Source organism: Condylostylus longicornis, unplaced genomic scaffold, assembly GCF_029603195.1.
Source record: "Condylostylus longicornis isolate FDR11 unplaced genomic scaffold, ASM2960319v2 ptg000048l, whole genome shotgun sequence".
In the NCBI taxonomy this organism is placed as follows: Eukaryota; Metazoa; Arthropoda; class Insecta; order Diptera; family Dolichopodidae; genus Condylostylus; species Condylostylus longicornis.
The window spans coordinates 11,216,319-11,230,921 of record NW_026578017.1 but is presented as its reverse complement, the minus strand read 5'-3'; the positions used below and the strand labels follow the sequence as shown (position 1 = coordinate 11,230,921).

Sequence of the window (14,603 nt, the reverse complement as noted above, 5' to 3'; positions counted from 1 at the left end):
ACTACCATTTTTCCTACATCTTTTTGAAAATTTTGTGTATAACTGATGAAAATTTTAAAATTTGAAAAATTTTTTAAAAACCGGCAACGAAAAAGAAATTAAAGTAAAATCTCAAACTTAACAAAAAATCTCAGAGAGTTTTGCAGCTTTTTTACTCAAAAATGTAATTTTTTGAGTAGCAAACTCAACCTATATTGTACAAGTAACATTATTTTTATCATTCATTCTCCGATTTACTTGCAAAGGCAACAATTTATTATAATTTATCTTATAGAATGGTGTTATAAATTTAATAAAATGGAAAAAATATAATATTTTATTAAAAATTAATTTAAACGAAATTGTCTCACAATTTTAATTAAATTAAATTAGAAATTTAATTTTCAATTTTGGTATACAAATATTTGTATGAAAACTAAATATAAGTACTTATACGAATACATACATTTATCTATACTATATAGACATTGTTTCTATATGCAAATAAATATGTAAGTATATATGTATAAATAGATGACATAAATAAGAAAAAATTAATATATGACATTTAATTTACTATTTGAAATGTAGGAAATATATGAATTTCTTTTTTGCTTAAATAAAATGTAGGTAAATAAATAATAATGTTCATATTTATAATAATAATATTTTTAGAGATCTTCATAAATATATGTATGTGTATATATGTATGTAATAGTAAAAGAAATGAATGATTTCAATTAAGTTGTCTTGATGAATCACTTCATAACTGTCAAAATGAATTATTAATCTAGATATCATATACCATCATGTATACATAAATATATATATACATACATTATAATAAATTTCTTCATATAAATTTTACAATCATACCATATACATATAGTACTTAATAAAGTACAAAGAAGTATCTTTAGTAAAAATTCCAAAATAACAAAAATAAATAAGTACCCGTTTTTTTTTTCCTTTCATATCCCATTAAAATAGCGCCACTATTTTTTTATAAATTTTATTGTTAGCAATAGATTCAAATAATTTTAAATTACTTTAACAAACTGAACAGTTCATTCGTTTAATTTAGTGTATAGATGCCATACGACGAGTTCATTTTAGTGATCATTTTTTATAAAATAATTTTAATTTTTTAACAAAATTTTATAATATAAAAGTATAAAGTAAAAGAAAATTTAAATATTCAAAACCCCAAAATAAATTTAAAAAAAATTATAAATGGCAAAATTTAGAGAAAACGCGCATGCAAACAGATTAGATTTGCAAATTTTTTAAAATTTTTAATTAATTAATACTAAATTCTCACGATAAACATTTGCGTGTATATGCAAGGAGGTCGATTAAAAAAAAAACAAAACTATCAAAATTTTTATTAGTTTATAATTTGAGAAAACCGATTAACCTCATTCGAGGGAAAAAAATCAAAATTTATATTGCAACATTGTAATCAAATTAACTAAAAATGCTCTTTTAAGTGTATATAAACTTTTGTTGCGTATTTAAGATCCAAAAATTTTTATACTATATTTCATTCCACTTCTTTATCAATTAAATCTTAAAATAGATTTTAATGCACTTTATGTAAATTTTTTCATGGGAACATGTGCACATTATATAAAAATATAATCAAAATATTGACTGCATACAATGTAGTAGGTACGTATAAGTACCAATAAATTAAAGAATTCAATCAAAACAAACACAGTAATCAAAAATATATTCAAAACCTAAAAAAAAAAATAAATTTGTTTATTGTGCATTGCAAGTCCAGTATGGTAAAAAATGCAATATTGAATTTATTTCCCAAAATTTTTGATTTTTAGAATTTTTTAAATCAAGTTCTTCTTAAAAACCATGATTTGGCCTAACTTTATTTATTAATCACTTTTAAAAATTTCTAATGTATATTAATGTAAGGCAGACCAATGTAAGGCAATCCTAAGCTCAAATTTAATCAAAATGAGAGCTCGCCTATTTTTGTCTTTAAACATGTTTTTAATTTTCAATCTCCTTGAAGCATTTTTTTTTAAATTTTCTTCTATGCAAATGTATTGCTAAAATCTATAATTTAAAATGATACACAAAATTACTAAGATTTTATAATAATTTTCGTATAGAGTCTCCATAATTCATAACACAAACTCACGAAATTTGAGCATAAATGCGTAAATACATAATATCAAAACATGTCCAAGAACTTTACAATTTTTTATGTAAAATTCAAAAATTCTTGATATGAAAAGAATAAATTCATAATTCAAAACTAAAACCGATTTATAATAGTCTTCCAAACCGTTCAGTACCCCAAAACAATATTCCGAATATAAAAAAAAATGTTTATCATGCTGTGTTTCCAATTTATTTTACTTATATTTATTTACTCTTTTGCATTCTAAATTAAATAGATTTTTCAATAGAATTCAGTCGGTATTTTTCCTGTAGCCGATTTAAATTAAAATTTTATTTTAAAACATTACAAAATCTAGATGAAATAAATTTCGAAATTAAATAAATATCGCTGTTTTATTTAAACTCTTTCTTTTCTCATATACGCTCTGTTATATTACTAAATCATCCTGTATGTTCACTTCCTTTGCACTCAAAACTTTGTACGCAGAAAAAAAAAGAAAACAATCATTAAATTTAATCAAAATGTTTTTATTGAAATTTTCACATCAGCCTAGTAATTTCGAAATTTTACTTTTCAATTTGTTGAAATTTCTTTTTATACTTTTAATTTTTTTTTTCTGTTTTCAGTCTTGAAATTCAATTGAAATTGAAAATGAAACTATGAAATCGTTGTTTAAATTAATAAAAAAAAGTGTAAATGAAGTGTGAAAAATTACATTTAATATCTTCATATACTCATTTTAGATTACTTTATTATTATCGCAATACCATCTTATACAGCTTTGTATGAATTTATGCCATTTATACAGACCTACCTATAAGAAATAAGAATATTTAATTTAATTTTTAAGATTCAATCTCCCCTTTTCATTTTTCTTTTTAATTTTGCGTCTTTACATGCCTTACACTGCTGCTTTTTTTTTAGTTTCTATAATAAGAATGTTAAATAATTTCTTTTGTACGTGGCCGATAATTTATAAAGCTGTAAATAAACAAGTACATGCATATGCATGTATGACCGCCGCTCAACTAACTTATGTCATCTTAATGTAAATGTTCATTTAATTCTATTACTTTTTTTTTCATATGTCAAATTGTTCACTTTGTATAGAAAAAAAAAACATTAAAAAAATTTTCAATAGTAATTTAAGGGCAATATATAAATTTATTTATTTAAAGTACAATACAGTCTCGATATTTTAAACGCAACAAATTAGAAATTCAAAAAAAAAATTCTGCTAAAGGTCTACCAAAAAGATTTTAAAATAAAGAACGATTAACCCACCGAAATATTGGACAGACCCACCATTTATTGTAGGTTGTCAAAATATAGACTCATATTTCATTCTAAACGGATCTCAAAATGAAAAAAAAAATTCACATAGCTTTGGATTATCCAAAATCGTGCCTTTGTTAATGCTTTAAATTGCAAAATCCAATTTTTTATGAAATTTATTTAGCTTTCTAACTGTTGAAGATATGGAGATCCAGCAAAATCACAACGAGCCTATGTGAATTTTATTGTAGCCACGTCAACCTAACCTTACTTCATAATAATAAATATTCCTATTCCGCTTCACATTTACTCTGAATTTCGTTCCCCTACAACAATAATTTATCCGAGAGTCTATTCCCATTTATGATTCAATTTTTCGATTAAAACTCTCTTTATTCGAGTAAAACTTATTTTACTGTGTTCTTACATGTTTTTTTCAAAAAATATTTTAAACATACACATTATACTTATATAAAAAAAAAGCAAATGGAACACAAAATAATATCCGACAATAAAAAGTGCAAGTTTCAAGTGAGTCTAAGTTTCCAAATCAAATAAAATTTTCTGATTCAGAAATACAAGTGTATGTAAATTTGTGCATCATGATTTACACATTGTTCCTCATTTGTAACAAAAAAAAAACTAATATTTTTTCATCTCAAAATGCCTATATGCTCCTATAATATATGAACAAATTTTGATTCAATATGATAATGTTCTATATAAAGTAAAATTACAGCTATCACCGCGCATTTTTTCATATAAAGGGAACACAAGACAAGAGAGATAAAATATAAAGTAAAAAAAAAATTTAAGTCAGTTGAGTTCACATTTTATTTAAAAGCGTTGGTGGTACTTCTTCTGACAAAATTATTAAAGAATTTAATTTTATTCAGACAATAAGAAATTGTGTCTTTTTAATAAAATAAAAACAAAGAAAAAACAACAATTTCAATGAGTACATAATGTGAGAGTATAAAGGAAATCATAAATCTGTTTCATTTTGCGACCACAGCGTTCCTGCACACTGATAACAAGTGGGTTTATTTAAAAACGTAAAAAAAAGACGATTGGACAAAAAACAGAAAACTAAATCAATTCAATAAAAAAAATTTAATAACACTCTATGAAAACAAAAGCAACAAAAAGTCAAAGTTTAAATAAAAAACAAAAAATATTAAAATAATTCACTTGAAAAATTGGCAGACGACCAGACGTCAACTTGAGTGTAAAAGAAATCCTTTTAATCTATAAAAGTAAAAAGACAAAAAAATACGAAAAAGAAATTGATAGAAAAGATAAACAAGATAAAAAAAGGCAAGAAGATATAATATGACAATTTTGAAAGATGAAAACAAATGAAGTGTGTAAAGTGTTAAATTATATTTTGACATAAATCAAAATGTCATTACTTTTACAGATATGGGTACATAGACTCGCACATCCAAATAAACATACCTACACAATTATATGGAAATGATGGTCAATAATATTTTGAATGAAATTCGATACCCCACTAACTATTAAAATTAACATTATTATTTTTACACTCGAATAAATATTTTGCTAAATGTTAATTTTAAATACTTTACTTGTAACATAATTTTATGTATGTACATACTTATACATGTAAGTCATATATGTATACATACATATGTATATAAAATGGATGAATGCATATTTGAATTGCTGTTTTGTGTTTTTTTTTTTTGTTTCTGCAGAAATGAAATATGATACTTTTTATGCTTCTTATTAAAATTAATTAAACCAAGACCTACCACATAAAACAATGTTATAATAAATTTTAGCATAGAAAACAACGTTTTAATAATTCAATTCAGTTAATAAACCGCGTTTTGTTCGGTATATGCAAAAATTATGTATAAACAAACAATGATTATGCAATCTAAGCGCATAATCGTTGAAATTAGAGTTAAAAAAAATGAATTAATTAAATAATTTGGTTTTAAATCAGTTTGCTTGTTTTTTTGGTGGTGATGACTAAATGATTTAGCTACTGCCTTTAAGATAATGTTGGTATTGAAAATTAAGTAATTAGAAATTTTTTCCAAATTAATTTTAAAGTAAATATTTGCCTATATTCTTATTAAATCTATGCTTTATCATTATCAGAACGTTGAACACCAATCTATTACTGATGAGCAAATCTAAAGGAACTATGAAGTTGTATTAGTAAAATTCATAATATAATTAGTGGAATAAAAAAAATACTTACGCTGAGTCCTAATACATTAAAACAGCGAACAGTTAATAATCGCCATTTTTTTTTTGTTGAAGCTTCATAACTAGGTATAACGAAAAAACAAATTTATAGCTAATTGCATAATTTCTTTCAATTTGGAAATAACAACTGAAATATATGAGGGAGTTAACGTAATTTTTATTTTATTCATTGGCTAGTATTTTAGATTTGTGCACCGGTGGAACTCCAGGTAAGCTTTTTTTCTATGTTTAACGGCCAGCATGGGTCTCACCCGTGAAAACAGAAAATATTCTGGGTTCATTAGTTCTGGTATTGTACGTTTTAATTGGAATATTAAGAATAATTTCCATAATTTAAACGATTCCTTTAAAAAAAATCATTCAACATAATTTCGTTGCCAAATTATTTAGAAAAGGATTTTTCCAGAATAAGGCTTACAATTAAATTCAACAATTTTGGAATTGAATAATGACAACAATTATTACAATTTATAATTATTTTATTTAGAACAGTACAACTGCCGAAAATATAAATAAAACAAAGCGAGAAAATACAAACAGACATACATACTTAAATAAAAGTCGCTATACAACAATGCAATTTTAACGAGTCGAAAAAAATCTGTTACTGACTCAAATTTATTATAAAATTCCGAAGACGTCAGGTAGACCTCACATGAGATTATTTTACTTGTTACCACAAAATTAAACATAAATTCTTTAATCATTTTCACATCATGGTCCTAAAATCTAAACAATTTATTTGATAAAATAAAAAGTGGTGTAAACTCATTATATAAATTATTATAAACAATTTTTTTTCAGACTTAGATAATTAGATAAACATTACATAATCTTAAAAATAATCGCGCCACCTTGAAAAGTTGAATGAACTTCTAAAACTAATCATAAATAACTTTTGAACGTAAATTTGTAAACAAAGACTTTTGAAGTTTTACCTAAACGCTATAATGTTATCAAAACATTATCAAAAGAAAAATATAAACAAAAAAAATAAATCCCGCCACAGAATTTATTTTTATTTAAAACTCATTATTACTTTACATTTTAGATCTAAAAGTGCATTATAAAATATTCATTCCATTTGTATTAGCTCTAAAGTTACAAAGTAATGTGAAAGTTTTATAATATTGGCATTCATTACTTTCAGTTAGGCCTTAACTGAATATCATAATAAATTTTTTTATTTTTTTTTTGTAGGTTATTGATAGTAAATTATACTTATAAATAACTAATACTTCCCGAAGTTGGAAAATCAATAAAATCGGATAAAATCAATTCTTTGTTTAGTAGCACGTTTTCCTTTAACAATTTGAAAGAAATAGGCAACACGCTTTTATTTAAAAAATAGTGTTTCATTGAAATTGCTTTTATAAGATACATATCATATATTATTGCATACTTTTAGGAAATTAAAAATTATAAAGTGCATTAATGTACTAATTAAAAACTATGCGGCTTATTAACGGTCAGACAGTATGTATTTCTTTTTTAATTGTGATGGAAATGTGCTCAAGTTAGTGAAAAAATTCTACAAAATGAAATAGCAAAATTTATATATTCTTTGAATATTTAAAATGGTGTATAATCAATAACGTACATTAATATTTTTAATAGTTACATTATTATGATAGTTACATTATTATAATAAATTCCAGAACCCTATCTGAATTGGATGTGATCAAAGCAGTGGTTCGGTTAACTAAAACTATTGAAATTATAGTTCTGAAATTTCACGCTAATAAATTTGTTAATATGGCCATTATTTTCAGTACAGTCTTTAAAATTGTATGGGTTCATACGGTAATTTTTTATTTATGTATAAAATAGCATTACCTACACATACTACATATAGCACGACCTATAAAAAAAACAAGAAGCCACATTGAACAGTGTGGCAAGTATCCACATTTAACACTATTCATTTGAACGGGTATTACAGAGTGTAATTATATATTTTAATTTTAATTTGAAAGGGTATCATTATAAAAATGTTTTCTACTAATAATTTCGTAGTTTTCAAATAATCGGAAAATGCTAATAATAAAAAGAAAATCTTACTATTATAAATATTTTAAAGGAATAAAATCTTTTATACCTAACAAAGCATACTTTTGAAAATTAACACTTGCTTAAGCATACACATACAATGTATAGTTACTTGTTTCTGCAGCATCCTATATTAGATTTATTTAATGTTTTATAGCATATAAAAACATAATATTCTTTAACTTTATAACTATAACGTATTTGATCTATATTTATATAACTGAACTTACATTATTTTCAAATTCATTCAATTCATCCAAATAATCAAGACCCAATCGCTTATGCATATTATCAACAAATTTATTTAATGAATCGATTCGCCTTTGGAGTTGTGTGACTCGTATTGAATTCCATATCTGTAAAAGAAAAAAAATAGAAATTAGAATAAACCTTAGGATGGTATAAGGTTACATTTATTAATTGTGTAGGTATATAAATATCAAAATACATATATACATATAGTAAATAAATAAATTTTAAGTAAATACATATACATAAATGTACACACATATTTGCATATAATGCTTAAGATTTACAAAGTTAAAATAAGAAAGAATCTAGTAAGAAATTAAAATTGTACGAAAAAAAAATTAAAAAATTTTAATTAGGAAACATCTTGTTAAAAACAAGACATAAGAAGGTGAAAAAAACATATGATAAGAAAATAGACATTGTATGTATACATATGTTTGTATACATATGTATGTATAGACACAAACAAGAAATTATTTAAGCAATCATTTTACCAGAAGCGGAACTAGATAGAACGAAGTGAAAGTAAACGCGCCCTTAGTTGTTGACAAAAAAAACACTTTAAATTCATTCATATAAGAGCAACCACATTTCATTGAAAAGGAAATTTATACTTTTGAATTACAAATCAATAGTTTTTCATTATTTTTCAATAAATTTTAGATTTTCAACATTTTTCAGTTGTCGAAATGGTTTTGACGCCGTAAGTACAATATGTATACAGCATATGTATGCATATGCTTTACTTTCGTTTAAATATAGCCTTTAACTTGCAACAAATAATAGCACTTTACTATAAAAGAATACCAGTAATTGTTACTTAACAAATTGATAAGCAGTCAGGGATTATTGCTTCTCGTTTTGAGAAAATTTAAATAGTGATACTTGTAAAAAAATTAAGGAAAGTATCAGTGAAAGAATTTTCTCAATGAGCAAGTATTGAAAAATTTCTTCAAATAAGAGTGTACTGCAATTATTTTAATAACACAAACTTTCGTTTTTAAAATTGTTCTGCTTTCCTTCGAAATTCACAAATGAACATTTAATGATCCGGAATATTAAATACGTTAAGCAAAATTCAAGTGTTTCGAATTTTAAATTTTCTTTATTTAAAGCCAAAATAAATATTTAAATACTTAATATTAAATAATAACGAAAACTTACAAAATCTAAGATTTATTCAAGTTTTTACAATCATACCTAAGTATATAAGTAGCTTAATTTTTATATACAAAGAAATACCATATTTTAGCGTAATTAAACCGAAATGAATCAAACACACAATACATACTTATGTACGTAACTACATTCACAAGCAAATATTAATGCAATTAATACAAAAATTTTGTATATACATACGAGTACGTTGTATGTACATAAACATATAATATAAACAAAAAAATAAATTAATGCTAGACGCTTGAATGTCGACGATTTGTAAAAAAAAAAATTTCTTTTGAAATCTTCAAATCAATGTTGGCACTCAATTGGCTCTTTCAATTGTAATTTTTTCTGACACTTTGCTAAATAATGTAAGTAATTTTTTTTGTTAAGTATGTATGTATGTATATAAGAATGTATGTAAATTTCGAAATATCTACAGAAGTGATGAAAATTTTTTTATTTTCTTTTCTTTTTTTACAATTCATTTAAAGGTCATTTAGTGCAAAATAGCAAAAAATCAAAAATTGAATCATAGAAATTTGTGGGTTACGTTCACTTCGCAAAAAAAATATAAAATGTTCATCAACATTCTGCAAAAATTAATGATATTGACACAGGTGCATAGAGTCCGAGATTAATTTGATGCTCTCACTCCCAAACTCAAAATAAGTTGATTTTCAGCCGTGAGTTTTGTTTTGCAAAAATCTTCTAACTAATTTACAATGATCTTTCTATATTAATATATATGTACATATATGTATAAACAGGAAAATGTATAGGAAATGATAATATCAAAGAATTTTTACAATACTTTAAAAGCAAAAAATTAAAACGTTACATGAAAAGACTAAACTAAATAAGATGAAGGTGTAAATTATAATAAAAAAAAGACAATATTTGCTCTTAACTATAACAATCTAGTTATCTAATTGTTAACATTAATAAACTTTAGCTGTTATGATCCACAGGTAAATGGATTACTATGCCTAATCTAGAGAAATTCTAATTTATATCTTAAATGTATAAAAATATTCTAGAAAAAAACAACTTATTACAAATTTTAAATAAATATTGTTTTAAAGTCCAACATTCCATTCTGTCATAAAAATAAACTTTAAGACTGAAATTTTTTTATCTTTATCTAAGATTTTAATATAAATAAAATTTTTCTGTACACTGATAAAATAAATTCAACCATTTTTATCAAATTATAAATTTAACTTGCATTAGCGCGATCATCTTAATTAAATTTATTCTTATTTTACAAACCCCGTCATGTAAAAAATATTTTGTAAAGAAATAAAGTTTACAGATTGCATATTTAAAATATAAAAATACCAAATTAAATGCCGGTCTACTATGAGAATCAATGAGAAGCAAAATTAAAAATTAAATATTTAGACAAGCGATGAACTCAGTAACGAGCCTATAAATTTACCGCAACTCTTCTACTAATATCGTAACAGAAATTCTCACATTTCAATTACATAAGTTATAATTACTTTAATTTAAAAAATAATTATTACATTTCTGATACTTCAATTTAATTTAAAAAATAATTTAAAATTTAAGAATTGAATAATGCAAAATAACTCCATAAGTTATTTTGCATTATCTCAGAAATTATTGGAGCTATAGTATATAAATTTCCTCAAAACAAGTGTATTATTAGGGCTGTTAAAATCGTTAAAATTTCTTGATTCCTTATGGTAGCTGCCATGAAACTTCAATAGTAGTCATATCTTAGAAAATATTGAAAACACTGTACTGAAATTTTGCATTAATTAAAATTGTAATACGGCAATTTAAAGTCATAATCTGTCCCATAGTCAGCTATAGCATATTTACTTGCACATAGGATAACAAATTCGTACGGATATCACAGAGTTGACACGGTCAACTATATTTTTTCTTGTTTTTTATTAGTTTTTACTCAAATTTTTGCTAATGCATTCAGCCGTTTATAAGAACCGTCAATTTTATTAAATTGTAATCTTTATAAATTCACAAATAAATTAATCCCACCAAAAATATTTTCATATGGAATGTTGCCAAGACGGAATCACATAACTTGCAATGTTTAAATTCAAATTTGATGTAGAGACAATATTCTAACTCTATCCGCCATAACTCTGCACATTACTACTAATACAATTTTGTTTTCTTGTACTTATAAAAAATTCAACTAATTATAAGAAACTCAATATTTAAAACAAAAGGTGTCGTTTTATTGTTTTAACCCTTACACATATTTAGGCAACAAATGATTTTAACTTTTAAATTAGAAATCATGCTTTATAATCTAAGTAATCTAAATAATGTACTACATAATTTTTTTTTGTTTTCTTTCATGCCTCATTTAAGTTCTTTGTTTTTATAGAATGGGTACCCTTTATTAAACAAATGGGTACTTATCTTCAAACAAATATGTAAGTATGCATATACCAATTTTATGATGCATTTAAACTTAATTATACTCAGTGATTCCAAAATTAAAATGTTGTACCTTAAAAATTTTTTTAGGATGAAAATACAAACACAAAATACATACAATAATATCAACATAATATTCATGTATTATACAATTTTATATTATGTAACACGATTATTTTCCCTGAATGTGGGATGTTAATGTTCTAGAATGTGGAATGAAAATAATTACTACTAATAACGAAAAAATAATATTATACGTTCTTTATAACATTTTTTTTTCCCATTGAGTTCCCTCATAAGGTTATAATAATGTACGTCATACCACCTATGTACATGTACGTTACATATGTATATTAAACATATCATATACAACAATGTACAGTGTATAGTATAAAATGCGTATGACATGCATGCATAATGATATGAAAATTTTTATATAAAAAATTTTTCAAATTATTTGTGCTGGAATATTTGGAATTTCTTTGAGTTAATTTTGAATTTAAATTTAATGTTGAATTTTTTGATATAAGTAATAAAGAAACTTAATAAAAGGTTTAAGATGTTAAATTTATATTAAAATGTTATAAGTATAACAATATATATACATACTTGAAACTTTGTATTTTGATAAACGTGTGATTATACGTTGTACGCTCATACAATATTTTGTACGTGGATAGTCATAAACTTTTACAATACCAACAAAAATAATTGTACTTGTCCTTTACGTTGGAGTTTTTTAAAATTTATAAAATCAAAGAAAATAAAGGTTATTAAATTATTATACTACATTTTCTAAACATATACATACAAAAAACAAGCGTAACACCCCGTGACAACATATAAAACTCCAAAACATTACAGATAATTTTCCAAATTTAACGGTTGGTATAATATTTTTGTTGTTTGGAGCCTGTAACGGATTTCCTCACACTTGTTGATCCTTGGTTGTAATATAGCATAATTTTAATTTCATCACAGAATATAACATCGTTGCAGTAACGTTCTGGTTCATCCTTATAAGTTTCGGCAAAACAAATATTATACCAACCGTTAAATTTGAAAATTATCTGTCACACTTGTTTTTTAAAGATGGTCATATAGACAAGCAACAATATCTAGACATTTTAAAAACGAACCTGGTAAACAAAGTCAAAAAATTTGGTCTTGTTGGTTATTATAAATTTTATCGGTATAACCGCCTCCAGCATAAATCTTATTTGGTAAGAAACTGTTTGCTTCATGACTGTCCAAAATTGTTCGAAACACTTCCCAAAAGTCCAGACCTCAATCCAATTGAGAATTTTTGGGCCCACTTGAAGTGACCTTATAAAACATATAATAGAAGAATTGTCCAAAATTTCGAATTAAATTGATATGGAAAAATTGACTACTTGTATGAAACGATGACTTTGGGCTGTTCCAAATCTACGGGCTATCACGTAAAGTATTAAATTTAACAATTGTAGCTGCATTTTATTTTTTTGCGTAATATTAGATTAAAAAAACTAATTTTGAAAAGACTTTATTTACATTTTGTATATACATACATATACATATACGAATGTAAGTATATTGTCCCTCTAGATTTTTGAATATTTCAAATTTTGAAACTGACATGAATAATTAAGAACCTTGGCCACATCCGCAATATACAATTAATAATATTTAATAATATAAAAAAAATGATCGGATACTCACAAACAAATTTTAGGCCAAATCCAAATTTTATTGACATATTTTTGCCCAACAATTTGAAATTACAAGAAAATGAAACCCATATGTTCCCAAAAATATATTTTTATCATAACCTACTTTATAAGAAAACAGAATATTTAATTTTTTTTTCTTTTTCTATAAATTTATTTTAGATATACATAGTATTAACCTAATACATTTGAGCAAACGATTTCCAAAAACTAATTTATAATTCCCTCAGAAATGGTGTTTTGATAATTTTTTCGAAATATTATAATTATTATATGACACTAATTACACTATTTTTTTAAGTTATTGCTTTTACCATAAAAAACTTTATATTTACTATCGAATTCGTGCTTTGTAAGATAAAACCATTTATAGAACAAAAACCGAAAAAAAATTTTGTTTGCGATTCATTTAAACTAAATTTTGTGCTAAATAAGAAAAGTACATTGTCTTAATTATCTCTTAAGGGAATTTAAGCAAGAAAAAATATTAAAATTACAAAATATCAAAACTATTTAAAGAAATTCAACTTGACACTACTTAACAATTGAATTATGAGGCTGAGCTAGTTAGCTAAATTTTTTATTTTGCTTTTAATATAAATAAAAATATTCAAAAACAAAAATTCTTTTAGTTTATTAAAAGCAATTGACCTGATGATAATTTTAATAAAAAAAAATTATTTTCTTTGATAATTCTCATCTATTTTGATGAGATAAAATAAAATAATTTTTTATGTCTTACAGCCCAATTTCAATTTGTCCTGCTGAGATTTTATTCTTAAAAATAATTTTCATAAGAAAAAAATTTTATGTGATCAACATATAATCGACTGCACAAAATTATAAAAAAAAATCTTTATTCCCTTATTTCAAATTTAAAGAAAAGCAGTAACCCTCCAAAATTTCTTAAATTCTCTGCAGTTCGATTTCTATTACCTTAGAATTAAGGTAATAGAAATTTAAATTAAGTCCCTTAAATTAAGTCCTATCCGATTTTCTGTTCATTAATTTTTTTTGAATGATTAAATATATAAAATTGGCTTGTCGTAAAACTGCAGCTTCTGGCATATACCAAAAGTTTATCAATTCTCCCATCTGTCAAATGAAAGAATATATAAAAATTTATGCAGCCTGTATATAAAATAGAGATACAGAAGTGTATGTTATGTCAGACAAATATATAGACCGATGTTAATTTAATAATAATTTTTTATATTCCTCTACAGCATGGGGCGAAATACATTTCCATTGAGAACATAACATGTGAAGTTTGTTACGAATACAATACCTCCTTCATTACTTATATGTAATGAGACCGAAAGAAGGAAATTTTGAATTCTATTATGGGAATC

At 24.1% G+C, this 14,603-nt stretch overlaps 1 protein-coding gene across 2 annotated transcripts in view; it reads right to left on the bottom strand.

Moving 5' to 3' along the window:
* LOC129611087 (protein eiger) overlaps positions 1–14,603 on the bottom strand; it is a 54,098-nt gene that overhangs the window by 17,463 nt on the left and 22,032 nt on the right. For both annotated transcript variants that reach the window (XM_055524030.1, XM_055524029.1), the window contains exon 3: positions 7,924–8,049. In XM_055524030.1, coding sequence (XP_055380005.1) covers positions 7,924–8,049 — 126 coding nt within the window. The remainder of the gene's footprint in view (positions 1–7,923; positions 8,050–14,603) is intronic.